At 52.3% G+C, this 15,230-nt stretch overlaps 1 protein-coding gene across 1 annotated transcript in view; it reads left to right on the top strand.

Moving 5' to 3' along the window:
• Positions 1-15,230, top strand: part of ASTN1 (astrotactin 1) — a 53,896-nt gene that overhangs the window by 20,062 nt on the left and 18,604 nt on the right. Inside the window, exons 2-8 of the mRNA XM_074152678.1 lie at positions 1,812-1,999; positions 5,044-5,437; positions 6,270-6,416; positions 6,888-6,995; positions 8,099-8,248; positions 8,913-9,080; positions 9,287-9,371. Coding sequence (XP_074008779.1) covers positions 1,812-1,999; positions 5,044-5,437; positions 6,270-6,416; positions 6,888-6,995; positions 8,099-8,248; positions 8,913-9,080; positions 9,287-9,371 — 1,240 coding nt within the window. The remainder of the gene's footprint in view (positions 1-1,811; positions 2,000-5,043; positions 5,438-6,269; positions 6,417-6,887; positions 6,996-8,098; positions 8,249-8,912; positions 9,081-9,286; positions 9,372-15,230) is intronic.

Below are 15,230 nucleotides of genomic sequence, written 5' to 3'. Positions count from 1 at the left end.
GTTAGCAGGCAGGTGCGGGGAGAATATTTTCTTCCATTTGAGCTAGTTCATTTGAAGTTGAGAAGCCGTGGGGAGTTGGGGAAGCAGGAAAGCTTGTTTTCCCCTTTCAGCCCATGAATAAAGACCAGGTGGGAGAGATCTGCTATTTCAAACCCTCCCGGCTCCCAGGACCAGCTTTTCAAAGGGGATCTGTGTGCCTAAACATGCAGCTCAGCGGTTAGAGGGAATTTCAAAAGTGCTTCTGGCTTCCTAGATGCTTTAACTCCTCTCGGTTTTGCTTCCCGGTGGCATCGAGGAGAGCTCAGCATCCCTCTGCTCGGGACACTCGAAGCGCACTGATTACTGCCAGAAATATGGCCCATGCTGAGCAGAAACAATCTGCCAATTCGCTCGCTGCGGCTAATGTTTCTTTTGATTAATCAAATCAGTTTGGGAGGATGAACCAGGTTCCTGATGCAGATTGCCCCCATCCCACCCCACCACTCCCCCGCCCCGGTAACTAGCTCACTTAAGACAACCTAATGAAATTAATTAACAGAAAATTTAAAATGTTGGTTTTCGGCACTGTAATTGAATTCCAGTTTTCATTTGAAGGCAGCATGAAACAAGCAAAATAAAGATGACAATTTGCAAAGTGAGCCAGGCTCTTTCCCGTTGCCATCAAAATGCATAGCTACAAATGGGATGGAGTGAAAAGGTCTGGCTGGACCGTTCCCATGGGGCAGAGACAGGAGGGAAAGCTGCGTCTCACTGGGAAGCTCATCACATTTTTAATGGTAATTCCAACCAATGCAATCGAAGCTTATATTTTCAGGAAAAATAACTAGCGGGCAAATGGCAGGCTCGAGCTGATGGCTGAGATCAAGGTGATCTGAGATGGTAATCAAGGAGACCTGGTCTGAGGTGGAGGTGGTAGTTAAAACAGTGCCCATCTCTCCTAGGGATGTTGCTGGTGTCACCTTCCCTTTTGCTAAGATCCAGCCATAGGATGTCCCTGAAATTTTGGAGTCATCCAGGTGAATTTGGTTTGATTTGGCATTTAGTGTCCTGCCGCATGTGTTGTGTCCCTGTCCTCAGTTGCTCCTCCTGTTTGGGTGTTCTCTGATGCTGGCACTCCTCAGCCCAGCTCTGTCCATCTGTCCCACTGCCCCCAAACCCTGAAGTTAAAGGTACTTAGGGAAAGTCGGGGTGTTTGGGCAGAAGGTGCAGTTACATCTGCGAATCTCAGGGATAAGTCTTGTGTGGGGAGCTGTAAAAAATGTTTGAAGACTGAAAACCTCGGAATCAACCTCAATCAGAGCCAGAGCTGAAGGTGTAATCGCAGCCACATGCATATTTCTCCATTCACAAAGGATGGGAAATATTTTTGTCTGTAATAATTTGCTACGTGGTTCCAATGATCCCATTAGCGCTGCTGAGAAAATGTCCTGTATCCTCTGCTCCCCACAGCTGGAGCTGTGTTTAACATGAAGCACATGGGTGAAAACCATCTAAAATAGGGCTGGAAGGATGCTGCCAGGCTCCCCAGCTCTGGCCCCAAGAATCTGTCAGTAAGTGCTCCGGCCCTGTACCACATATGGATTTTTGGAGGGGCCCACATCTGGTTTTTATCCAGAAATATATTTTTACTCTGCTTTAACCCTTCAGATTGTGCGTAATGTAGGGGCAGCCATGGTGCTGGCAGGAGGGGACTGGAGGGATCTTGCTGGTGCGTGGTACTTGGTCCCTCCATCCATTTTTTTGGAAGAGGTGAATGTCCCCCATCACCCTTCTCCTTCACATTTCTTGTGTGACCAGCTTTGCTTTTGCAGAGATCTCGGGCAACACGGATGACATCCCGCTGGTGCGCTGGCGGCAGCAGTGGCTGGAGAACGGCACGTTGCTCTTCCACATCCACCACCAAGACGGGGCACCCAACCTGCCTGGCTTTGACCCCACGGATGAGCCCCAGACTGAGTCGGCAGAAGAAGAGCTGAGGATCCTCCACATCTCTGTCATGGTACGTGATGGGAAGGCAGCCCTTGTTTAGGTGTTCAGAAACCTGTAGAAAATATAGGGGCTTTTGAAAAGCCATATATTTCCCATCTGGCTCCAGCCGTCCTGGAATGGGGAGCTGAGCTCACTTTTGGGAGCCGGTTAAGATGCCCAGACGATGTTGTATGCAGGGTGCTTTCACATTGGACTGCTTTAATTCTCTCCCTTGGGTTGCATCGCTTTGCAAATATGTTTGCAAGGGTGCCTTTATTCCTGGGAAGTGCTGGACTTTGAAGGTCTCAACCACCTTAACCCAAGGTTCATTTACATTAACTTTGTCTGGAGCCCTTTGCCTGGTGGATGGTGCCTGGCGCCCGCTGTTCCAGTGCGTGGCGGGTGTCACGGTGCCACTGGGCACTGTCACCACTGCTTTTATCAGCTTGGCAGCCCCGTGGCTGTGGTTTCGCAGTGTGCAGTAGGCAAGAGCATCCCATGCGCGGAGGCTGCACAGCTCTTGTCCTCCCTGTGCAAACACGGGGACGGGGTTTTGATGGCAGAGAAAGGAGGGCGAGACAGAGATCTGTGTGCTGGAGGTGGATCTGTGGGTTTTTTTGTTTTGTTGAGTTTTTGTTTTTTTTTTTTTTACGCTGGAAGAAATCTGAAGAATCTGACAATTTTTGTGCCACTGGAAGATAATTAGCCGGAGACAATGTGTTGCCGAGGCTGCAAACAGGCTGTTTAATGGTGCCTACCCTAATGAGAGCGTCAATAGCTCTTCCAGATTGCAGCCCCAGGCCAGGCTTCTCCTCCATCATTTGTGCTTGATTAGTCTCGAGAAAAAAAAAAAAAATCACTGTCAAAGCCACTCCCAAAAAACCTTTTGGACGGTTTCCTTTCTTTTTTATTGTCCATTCTCAGCTGCTCCCAAGAGGGTGCATCACCTCTAGCGAGGGTGGCCACCATGGTCTTGGGTTTCATAGGCACCACTGAATACCAAGCTGGAGCCACTAGTGCCTGAAGAAAGATTTATTATTGAGCTGATGAAAACGATGTCTGCAACTCATAGCTCTCATACCAAAATGCATAAATACGGATTGACTCCTCCCTCTCCCCCTTTTTCCCCATCACTCTCAGCTCCGCTCCGGCGGCATCCTTACACCCTGACAAATAGAGGTTGGCTTTTGTGCCAGGAGTCAGGATCGCGTAGAGTTTTCAAGGCTGATTTTCTTTCTTCCCCATGTGGTTGCCAAGAGAAGTGTGAGCGAGGGACTGTATGCGTTGTGACAGCGGTCCGCACATGGGCCGTGCGAGAAGTGCTCCCGCGCCCATCCAGCGCAGGGCTCCTCTCACAGCCATTATATGACTGCCAGGGGGTGGGGTGGGGGGGGATGAAGGCAGAATGGGATTTCTGTGCTCTGAGGTGACCTCCTCCAATGAGCAGTGGGCAGGAGGGGACTCCAGCACTGGTTTTCGTCCTCCTTTTCAGAGCCTCTTGAAACCTTAAGTGGCCACAGGCTGCTTTTCCTCAGGGATAGTTTAGGCTCTCAGACTATCATGGCAGAAGAAATTCAGTTTTAATTAAATAACAGGTCTTTTTTGAGAATCCACAGCTGCAGTCCTCAGCAAATGGGCGTCCACCTGACTTAAGCTACAGTGTGGTCTCCCTTGTTTACCAGCACAGGTGTATGGCAGAGCTCTGTGATGTTTGGGGGATATAAAGTGCATACAGGAAAGGAATTCCCTGGTATTACTTCCACCTCCTTGTCACCCCATCTCCTTCCTAGGGGTGATGGAGAGCCATAATACGGAAGGCCATCTCTGGTGGGGATGGGGATAGTCCCCACTTATTTACGGATCAGAGGAACTCAAAGGGATTTGAATGTGGTAGAGAATTGGGCCCAGACTTTACCACTAAAAAACTCAGGTTGACCGTGGCCAGGCATGAATCCAGTGCCAGTTTTCAGCCCTGGCAAGAGATTTCCTGTCCTCACGGCTGCAGGCTCCTTGGCCAGAGAGACGCCATGTGCCAGCCAGCCCCCCCTCCTCTGCTGGACTGCTTGTCTCCTTGATCACTGGAGTTTCTTTGTTTTTTTCTTCTTTTTTTTTTCAAAGAAAGTTTGGAAGGAGGCTGGGAGGGTGCATCACAGCTCCATTATCTTGGGAATGAAAGAGGATTAAACCGTAATGGCCATTAGAGCTCCTTTTCCAGCTGCCTCTCTTACTTCTCATTCAATAATTCCCTTAATGTTTTGTCCTAATGGAGCAGATTATTACTATTATTTTATTTTATCAAGATCACCTATTGCATAGAAAAGAGGAGGGGGACCAGAGCCACGGATGGACAGAGCTCTTAGCTGGCTCTGCATGCTTCTTTATTATATTACTACTATCATTATTATTATTATTATTATTATTATTATTTTTATTATACTGGGTGTAAAGGGCCAACTTGGGCTTTCATCTCACCGACTCTATCTGTGTGCAGTGACGATGTCTCTGCAGGAGGGTGACCTTGGGGACAGTGACAAGGTGGCAGGGCTGGGTGCAGTTTTGGGGTCTGTCCCCATGGGGCAGGAGCTTTTTCAGTCTCTTTGCTCAGGCGTTCCCCAAACAATGCTTCAGCCATCCGGCTGTCTCAAGCTTTGATCTTCTTTAATGTGTGCTGCAATTTCTGCAGGATACCCTGGGAAAATCTCCCAAGATCGAGAGTGACAGCACTGAAACCGATTGGAAATGGGTCAGAAAAAAGTTGCCCGTAGGAGCGTTTGCCTGGAATAAATCTGTTCTTTGCTTTCAAAGATGTGTTGTGGGAGAGTGAAACAAAACACGCTCTGCTTTAAATGCTGCTTTTTTTATGCCTTGGTGGTGACTTCAAAGCCAGTCCAGCTTGAGGCAGGCTTCAGCTGGGAGCACTTGGCCAGCACCGGGCACTCCCTTTGCCAGCGCCCTCTTACCGGCACGATAAGAGGCCTTTGCTTTGGCCACCCTGGAGCATACCCGGGGCGTTTGCATCCCCAGGGTGGCCGGCGCTGGTCACCAGCTGAGCCCCACTTGCATTTGTGCCTGCAGGGAGGGATGATTGCCCTGCTGCTGTCCATCCTCTGCCTGGTGATGATCCTCTACACCCGCCGGCGGTGGTGCAAGCGGCGGCGGGTACCACAGCCCCAGAAGAGTGCCAGTGCAGAGGCAGCCAACGAGATCCACTACATCCCCTCGGTGCTGATCGGGGGCCACGGGCGGGAGAGCCTGCGCAACGCCCGCGTGCAGGGCCACAACTCCAGCGGGACGCTCAGCATCCGCGAGACCCCCATCCTGGATGGCTACGAGTATGACATCACCGACCTGCGGCACCACCTCCAGCGCGAGTGCATGAATGGCGGGGAGGACTTCGCCAGCCAGGTCACCCGCACCCTGGACTCCCTGCAGGGCTGCAATGAGAAGGCCAGCATGGACCTCACACCAGGTGGGGATACGACAGGGGTGCGTGGGCTGATCTGGGTCCTCTCCAACTTGTCTTTTCTCCATCATTCTATACACGTTTCCCCTTGAGCATTTTTCCTGTTTCTCTGGAGTTTTGCTGCCTGTGGGGTGTTGGTGGCACTCTAAAGGTGCTTCCATTGCTGGGAGACCTTCCAGCCAGTAGAGAGCAGTCCCTGCTGAGCGGGACGTGGCTGGGACAACGCAGGATGGAACTTTGAGGGGAAAGGCTGCAGTTCTTGTGGCCTGTTGGAGAACCAGAATGGTGTGCCCTCCGAGCTGCCTCATGGTGACCCCCAAAATTCCCTTCTATATTCCAGAATTTCTGGTGTCTTTTTCAGCTGAGGTTTTTAGTAGCAAAATTACACTTGCCATCAGTATGATTCAGAGTTAACACTGTCTTCTGATCACCAGCAGGGATTCTTCGAGGCCTGTGACACACTTGCTTGTTGGCCATATTACCAACTGAGCCATCCAACTGGAGCCTTCTGAACAGAGACATAGTTTGGGAAGACCATGGTGTGGTTCCTAAAGCTCTCCAGGGATTTTCTTTACAGACCTGGGTATGCAGAAGTGCCCTGAGAAGCTGAATGTTAAAACTCAGCTTTTGGCTAGCTTTGTGGAGGTGCTAGTCCCCTTCAGGCTTTGAGGAGCTCACGAGTATGCATTCGGGGCAGCTCAGCCCATTGGCCACAGCACCCTGGTCACCTCATGCAGATGCTGGAGGTGGATACAAGGAAATCTCTCTCCTTCTCACTCCCTTTCTTTTTTTAAGTCTTTGTCCCTGAAAGATTTTGCCTTCAATTCTTCCTGCTCAGGGAGCGATAACGCCAAGCTGTCCCTGATGAACAAGTACAAGGACAACATCATCGCCACCAGTCCCGTGGACTCGAACCACCAGCAAGCCACACTGCTGTCCCACACCTCCAGCAGCCAGCGCAAGCGCATCAACAACAAAGCGCGAGGTAGGGGATCCCCAGGGTGGAGAGGGTGCTCTGGGCTTCCACCCACACTCCAGCAACTCACCGTCTCCTGGGATGGAGAAATAGGGCCAGCATTGGGCAAGAGCATGGGAAGGAGGGTTTGGGTGGGAGGAAGCAGAAAAAGTGGTGTCTGTAAGGATGCAAATGATGTTGGGTTGGTTGGTTGCAAAGATGCAGAGGGTGTTGGCCATGGTAAATATTTTATGATACTGTCACAGCCATGGGGAAAAGTTGCAAGATTACCTTACTCCTGGGTACCAGCTCCTGGGAGCTGTGGCAGGAGACATGGCTGTGTGGGGCGGGAAGGGGAGAAAATGCTGTCCCTGCTGTCCCCTGTAGACGGGGCTCCCGGTCTTCAAGGCAATGCTTGCCTTCAAGGGGTGATGTAGGATGCAGCAGCTTGGGGTGGCACGGTGCCAGCCCCGCTGTGACCACACTCGGTGTCCCCTGCAGCTGGCTCAGCATTTCTTAATCCTGAGGGGGACTCGGGGACAGAGGCGGACACCGATCCCCAACTGACCTTCTACACGGACCCCTCGCGGAGCCGGAGGCGCAGCCGAGGTGGGTGCAGGCGTGGAGGTGGGCAGCGAGCTGTGGCCCCTCTTGCCTTGTTTGCCATCTACTTTCTATGTTCAGAGACTTTCCATCGGCAGAAGATGGAAACTCAGGCATGATCCGGGCTGCTGGGGGCAGGCGCCGGTCCCTGGTCCTGCAGCAGGCTGCTGTTACTCTCTGGTGGAGTGTCTCAGCAGAGGATGAAATATATTCTGATTTTTGGCTGAAGGCTTCTGCCAGGCTCTAGTATGTATTAATGAGTAACATGCTTCAAAGGCTGGCCCGTGAGCTTCCCTGCCGCTGCTCAGCACGGTGCTGCTGTGGGTTCACTCTGGCACCATGCATGTATAATCTGTATGTGCATTGGAGCATGGAGACAGGCTTGGTCTCTGGGCAGGGGTCTCTCCCCACTGCCCTGCACCATCCCTCCGGGAGGTTTCCTGTCTGGGGAGGACAGTTTCTGTCTGTTTTCCCTCCTTCTTTGGACGGTGCCTTGTTTTTCTAGGAGTGGTGGTCCTGAGAGTTGTCTCCTTCACCCCCAGTGCCCATGCTGGGTGCTGGGAGGCCAGTTCAGGCTTTGTCTCCATGGGGTATAGCTCAGCCCCCAGCCAGCTTTTTCTGCTCAGCTTCTTCAGCTAAGAGATAAAAAGTCAAAGACCTGTGTGCCTTGAACAGTTAGGGGTCTCCAGTGCTTTTTCAAAGGCATCCAGGAGGCTGTTGTCATGGCAAAATTAACCCAAGAGAAGTGCCGAGAAGGAGGGGGGGAAAAAATGGATATTGCATTTGGCTTTCTTTTCCTCAGTAACTCTGCTCTGCTTTAAAGTCCTGCTGCTGCAAAGGTCTTGGTGTGCGGCAGTGCAGGGGTGCGGGAGAGCCCAGGCTGTGGGTGCTCAGGGTGACTCCAGCCACAGCAGGCAGGATAGAAAGGCTGCTGTGGCAAAGGCTGCTTCGTGCTCTTGAAAATCCAAAGCGACTCCACTTGATTGGATTGATGCTGTATTTCCAGGGAGCTGAGCAGGGTCTCTGCACCTTGAGATCCTCTGGCTGCACCCCAAGATCTTCCTGGATCCCTTGGGTCTCAGGTTTGACTGTGCTTTTGTGTTTTGCAGTGGGTTCCCCCCGAAGCCCTGTGAACAAGACCACGCTGACCCTCATCAGTGTGACGAGCTGTGTCATCAGCTTGGTGTGCTCCTCCCACATGAGCTGCCCCCTTGTTGTCAAGATCACACTCCATGTCCCCGAGCATCTCATCGCTGACGGTGAGTGTCCTGTAGTCCTACCCCCACCGTCCTCCCCCCTCCTGCCCTGCTCTGCGAGCTATAATGGAGAAGAGGAAGGAATGATGGAGAGGACAGAGGTGAGACAGGTGCAGGACAGAGGGGACAGGTATAGGATGGAGGGTACCAGAGCAGAACATAGGGGATAGGCGCAGGATAGAGGGGATGAGCACAGGACAGAGGGGACAGGCACAAGATGGAGATCGTTATCGCAGGATGGAGGGGATGGGCGTGGGATGGAGGGCATGGGCGTAGGACAGAGGGGGTCATTGTGGGATGGAGGTGACTGTCATGAGTTGGAGGACACCAGCACAGGACGAAGGGGAGAGGTGTGGGAATGAGGAGACAGGTGTGGGATGGAGGTGGCTGTTGTGGGATGGAGGTGGCTGTTGTGGGATGGAGGGGACAGGCACGGGATGGGGGGGGCTGTCATGGGATGGAGGAGATAGGCACAGGATGGAAGGGGCCATCACAAGGTAAAGGGGATGGGCACGGGACATAGGGGTTCATTGTGGAACAGAGGGGGCTGTTGCAGGACAGAGGGCACTGTCTCAGGATGAAGGGGATGGGCATGGGATGGAGGGATCCACCACAGGGTGGAGGGGAGAGCAGCAGGTCACTGGCGCTGACTCCTTCTTGGTGGCAGGGAGCCGATTCATTCTGCTGGAGGGGAGCCAGCTGGATGCCAGTGACTGGCTGAACCCAGCGCAGGTCGTCCTCTTCTCCCAGCAAAACTCCAGCGGGCCCTGGGCCCTGGACCTCTGTGCCCGGCGCCTCCTCGACCCCTGTGAACACCAGTGTGACCCTGAGACTGGTAGGTGGTCAGGCGGTTGGGGTGGGTTTGGGAGCTCTTCTCTGCCTGCTCAACCCAGCTTTGGTGGGAAGATGCTTTCTCACCTTGTTCTGCATGTGAGAACGGAGCTGCTGGCTGCCCTGGGTGGCTGTAGGCTGGGTTTGACAGGGACGCACATGGAAAGCCTTGTCCTCCTATGTCCCTCACGTCACCCCCTCTCTCCATAGGTGAGTGTCTCTGCTACGAAGGTTACATGAAGGACCCTGTGCATAAGCACCTCTGCATCCGTAATGAGTGGGGAACAAACCAGGGGTAAGTGTGCCCGCCACAGTGTGCCCAGGCTTGGACTGTCCTCGCACCAGTTGCTGGGCTTCAGCAGCAGCGTAATAGGGCTGGGACAAATGCTCTTGGGCAAAAGAGTTAGTGGCATCTCAGTCAACTATAAGGTCAGCGTGTGGCTGGGCTCTGCAGCAGATCTGCAGGAGGTAAGGAATTCAATTTGAAATAATCAGAGGTGATGTAGAAGAGGCTATTGTTCGGTTTCAGAGTAAACACCCCCCAGGGAGGATCAAAGGTGCGCCTCTTCCCCTTGTGGGCACTCTCCTTGTCATCCTGCACTTCATGGGGTTTTCAGTTTGGGAGTGTGAGGCGTTGAGAGGAGGGCTGAGGTTGGACTGCCATCCCCAGCAGAGGAGGGAGGCTGCAGGGTGGGGACACCCCATTGAAAATTGGGCAAATCGGATGCTTCAATGCCATGAACTGAGGGAACAGAGCAGTTGTTGTTTGCTCCACAAGCTTTGCACCCTGGGAAATTTTTCTGATGTTTCTGCAGCAATTTGGTGGAGATTCCCAAACATTCCCATCTCTCTGTGGCGTTCGGGGGAGGCTCCATCTGGTTCTTAATGCTCATGGGTCTCTGACGTGCAGATGGGGACTTCCAGGGATGGCCGGAGGTAGTGTGCAGAAAGCCAAGACGCTCCCAAAAACTAGAGGCCCCATGTGCACCGGCACCTCCAACCCCCTTTTTCCTCCACTCATCTCATTGTACCACAGCTGGATCCGTGGTGTCGGCGTCCCCACGTGTGGCAGGATGTCCTCTCTGAAGTCATTAGTCTTCACAGCGGGAAGAGAAAATCATCAAAGACTGGGCTTGGCAGCACCCCGCTGTGCCGGAGGACGGCAGCTACGGGGTGCTGCCTGTGCTGGCTGGCCCCGGCGGTGTCCCTTTGAACTGGGGTCTGGGGAGAGCACTGCTACTCTGTCTCCAGCCTCCTCTCTGTTTTTTTTTTTTTTTTTTCCATTTTAAAAGCAATTTAGCAATTAAGCCCAGTGTGGCTGCGGGAGATAAGGGTGGCTATCATTGTGGGTGCTCTGAGCCAGGCTGGGGACAGGAGAATGCTCATGAGACATGTGGCCCCGTACTGGGGATGTGCTGAGTGTTGTGGTCAGGGTCCCCAAACCACTGTGAGGTACCACTGCCGGGGTGGGAAAATACAGGCAGAAATACAGCTCCCTGCCCTGTTCTTCCCCAGGGGACAAGTGTCCAACAGGGATGTCCCCAGCTCCTCTGTGCCCATGTAATAAGAGGCACAGAATGATGGGGACTGGGGCACGGGAGTGGGTATTCCCCCTGCCAGGGACTTGCCCATTTTGGGATGTGTTTGGTTTAGGACTGTCTCACACTGTGTTGGTAAGAGCCCACAGCCACTCATGACCACACATGACCACAGGCTTTGATGCCAGCCTGTGCCTCAGTCAGAGCTACCAGCAGCGTGCTGGACCCACAAATGGGTCCAGCAAAAAGCAAGAAGACAAATGACTTTGTCCATTGAGGCAGGTAGTAAAAATTGATAAGGACAGGTGGAGAAGCATTTGCTTCCTTCTCCCTGCTTTTCCTTTGCTCCTGGGTGTGGGACTGCAGCTTCACACTTTTCCTCCCACGCACATTGCTCTTCTCTAGCTTCTTCCTGATCTAGCTGCTCCAGCATCTAAAGGGAAAGCAGCTTTCAGGTGAATTGGTTAAAAAATACAGACAATAAAAAGCATGAGGGAAGCCAAGGCAGGAAGGACAAATCCATTCCGGCAGCCCTCTGGTCCTGTTCACAGCTCCAGACAAAGCTTTAGCCTCAGCAATGCCAACCCAAAAGGTGCTCAGGACCCACTTCATTCCTCTGGGGGATTTGGGGACACTTTTCTGACCCAGCTCCATCCCAATGGCCCCACAGGAGCCTTCTGCTTCCTCATGTTTGAGTCCCTGCCTTTACTCCTGCAACGGTGTTCATACCTGGCCAGGATACATGTTGTCTCGGGTCTCTTCTTATATACCAAAGTTGGCTATGACAAATTATACACAGCATTTCCAACATACTTTTCTGTTTGGGGCAGAGAAACCTAGCAGATCTCTTTTTCCCCACAGTGCAACACAGCCTTAGACCATAGTGGGGCTGTCAAAGTCCTTCTGCCCTTGTCTGGATTCTCAAGAGGCTCTGATGCTTGCAGTGTCGGGGCTTTTTCAACGCTGCCCTTTGAGAGCTCCTCTCTCGAGCTTTTTGAAACCTGGGTCATTTTGTGTTACTTCCTTGAACTTATCTGATTTTTGTTTCAGAAAATGGTGGCAGCTGAAACCACACTTAACCATCCCTGCCTGCACCTTCCACGCTTTATAGGGGGTTTTGAAAGCCTGTCCACACTAGCTGTCGTAATGCTGAGGCCAGCTTGGTATTTAATGAGGACTTTTTCCCATGCTGCGATCTGTTCCTGATGTCTAGGTGCTGTTTGGTACAGCTCTGCCTGCAGGCTTGTGATGGTGGAGGTCTCTTCTACTTGTCCAAGGTGTTCCCTGTGAACCCTTGGCCTCCACGGGGTCATGTCTGTGGAGGCCAACTCTCTTCGGTCCAGCAGAAACATCTTACCATAGCCCATTCAACTCAATAACTTCTAACATAAACCTGGTATCTATGTTTTTTGGGGTGAAGGTTGAGCTGCCAGGCCACACTGCCTTTTGTCACATTCATCAGCTCACTACCAGCTCTAGCCTAACTTGCCCAGAGCCTCATCTGCAAGAGATGTCTGCAAATCCTCTACCCTCTCCCCCAATCCCAAGGCGAGATCAACTGTCCCTGACTCATTTCTGACCATTGTTTGCCTAATATGCTGCTAACCCTTCCAATATTGGAGCGATGTACTGCAGCCATGGGTAGCACAAGCCAGGCGGCGAGTCAGTCCCCAGAGAAGCCATGTTGGCTCTTAGCAAAGGGGAAGTCAGCAAAGCAGGACATGGGGACTCTGCCAAATCCCTCGGCATGCTTGGGGGAGATGTGGTCTGACTGTGACCTCTTTTGTTTCCCTAGGGTGGCGTTTTTATCTGAAAATTAGTTTCAACCCTTTGGATTAGATAGGTTTGCCGTTGGTTTGGTTTTATTTACAGTGATTGTGGGTTGACTCGGTGTCTGTTCACTCAGTAGCGTCTAATTTTGCTCAGGAGGGCAAGCTCATCTTTGAACTTTATTGGTGATGGCAGCAAGGCTTTGTGTGTTGTGTGTGTTTTGGGTACCATGCTGAGATCCATGCCTCTGCGGTACATCTTTTACCCAACACATCCGGTCCCTAAATCTTCATCAGTTTTTAAAAAATAAGATCTTTTTGATCACGGGTAGCATATATATTTGATCAGCTGCTTTTTTTGTGCTGCTCTTCAGCTGTTTTAAACAAATCTGGCTGCTGCTGTTTGTGTGTTCACAGTCTGTCTTCCTACTTTGATATGCATTGTTAATTAGCTGCTTTTCGGCTCTTACTCTAACGTTTCCTGGGAAGGATGCAGTTCCAGCAATCCAACCAACCCTACCTCGTCTTTGCTCATCAAACCAAATTCCTGCGGTTACTTCGTGGTATGACTCGACCAAAAGTCAAATCAGCTCATTCTGCCTTTAGTTAATAAACTGCTACCTGCCCGCTTTTGTACTTCTTCATCTCAGCTCGTAGATCATCATGCAATGGGCCATGGCTTTCCCATCCCCACGTGCCCCTTTCAGACACCCTGATGAGATTTAAGATGGTCTGCATTTAAGGGGTCTTTATCAATGTGCCCTTTCAACTTGTAATGGGCTTCACCCCAGCATGGGGAGGTTTTAGGCCAGTTTAAGGCAATTTGGCGACCGTGTCTTGCTGGGCGCTCTCATCCTCTTCTAGCATTTGGCAAGCAGGGGCCACCCTACCCCCTCTCTCCCATGCAGGGCAAGTTACCCATTTCTTCACCCCACAGCCTTGCAGCCATTTTTTTCAGCACAGGACCCGAATTAGTGAAACAGCCTGTGCCCTGCTCTCCCGCTTCCTTTTCTCTCCCAATGGTACCTCTTCACGCAGTTATTCCCCTCCCTGGCCATGCACTTGATCCTCCTGTCCCGTCCCCGTGCACCATCCACTCCCCACGCCACAGAGGAGCTGGGGACATGCTGAAGTGACAAGGACAGCATTTTTCCTGCTTAAAGTATCTTTTTCTCTTTTTTTTCCCCACCTCTTTTTCTGTCTCCCCCCCCCCCGCCTCTCTCTATCCCCTGCAGTGTGCCTCGGCTTTGCGAGCTTGAAGGACGGCCAGATAAAAAGCTCCTCTTTCTTTCAGATCCTTTCACCAAACCACCCATCCGCCTCCTCCTCCCGCCCCATTCTCCTCGCAGATTTACAGGCAGACCAGGGAGAAAGTGCCGGCATTAGCATTTTTAATAAAGAGCTGCTTGGAAAGGATGGCAGGGGGTGGGGAGGTAGGAAGGGGAGAGGCATCGGCAGCTGAAGCCCAGGCAAAGCTGTTGCAAAGCAAAACGAAGTTGGGGAGGAGACAGAATGGGTGTTGACAGCAGGAGAAGTTAGCAGCTCAGTGCTGGTGTTATATCTGCTCTCTGCTTGCAATCAGGGCAGCGTTTGGTCTTCATGGGTCCCCAGTGTGGTCATCATGGGGAGTAGGTCCTGGGGCTGCAGGAGGGGTGTGGGTGCTGCAGGAATGCTTCTGAGCTGCTCACCCTGGCCTTGAACTCCTGAGCCATCAACGAAGGGATGCGGTGAGCACCTTGGTCCACACCGCTCACTTCCAGCACATACTTGGGGCTGGTGCTTTGCTGCCATGATGGGCTTCAGAATGGCCACCCTTGTGCCACCCTCTGAGTGGAAGCCCCCAGAACCATTTGGGGTCAGGGAACCAGGCATCAGGTCACATATTTCAATGCATAACAGCCAACTACCTTCTTCTTCAGTGGTGTTTCAGCCACGCTCATATGCAGTGCCTTCTGCAGAGACTCTCTCCTGCAGCCCCTTTGACCTCTCTGTCAGCTCCCCTCAAACCAGCTGCTCTGGCTTACCTCATCATGACCATATCCTGTGAGCACCAGGCTTTGATTCCTCATCCCACCCATCTTGCCCAGAAGAGCTTTGCAGGGAGTGAGAAGTGGGAGGAACACTGTTCTTGATGCTGGGAGTCAGTCTGGCTTCATCCTCTTGGGGTTACAATTCGAGTGTGACCTGGATCTTTTTGGGGTGGGTCAGGGCATCACCAGAAGCAGCAGGTCTGGAGGGCTTAGCTGGTGTTTCGAGAGCTTCTGCTCAAACCTAGATGGGGAGCAAAGTGTAGCTGATGGCCCAGCTGGAAAAAGCAAACAGACCTGAAGATTGTCCTGGGGATGCACTGGCAACACTTTGACTGTGGGAACTTGCTGACTGAGTGTGGGGAGTTTGCTGGTTCTCAGCTGCCCTGGTGATCCCCTGTTCTGTTGTTTCAGATGCCTACCTGAGTGCCAAGGCTTGCAGGGAGCCAAAAGCTGTCCTTTCTGACCCATTTAATCCAGCCTAATTGGGCACAGAGCTGCTTCTGATCAGTCCTGCTTTCCTTTGTGAGCTCTGAAGACCATGCAAGCAAAGCACCTGCCAAGAGCAACAAAAATCAGAGCAGCGAGGTGCCTCCAGTGACCACAGAAAACAGGGAGGGAGACAGCCATTTGGGCACATGCTTGTGTGCACAGGAGAGGAAGGAGGGTGTGAAAGAGCAGCAGAGGCACAGGGAGCAAAAGGCAGCGATGGAGGAGGTGAGGTGTGCCTGGGGGAGGAGATCGCAACCCGTCCTCTGCAGCAGAAGGCACAAGTCAGCAAGGGTCTGTGGGTGGAAATGTTGGTGCTGGGCTCCTGGAG

Source organism: Numenius arquata, chromosome 8 (genome assembly GCF_964106895.1).
Source record: "Numenius arquata chromosome 8, bNumArq3.hap1.1, whole genome shotgun sequence".
Classification (NCBI taxonomy): Eukaryota; Metazoa; Chordata; class Aves; order Charadriiformes; family Scolopacidae; genus Numenius; species Numenius arquata.
Note: the sequence above shows the minus strand (reverse complement) of the source record. Positions and strands in the feature narration are given on the sequence as shown.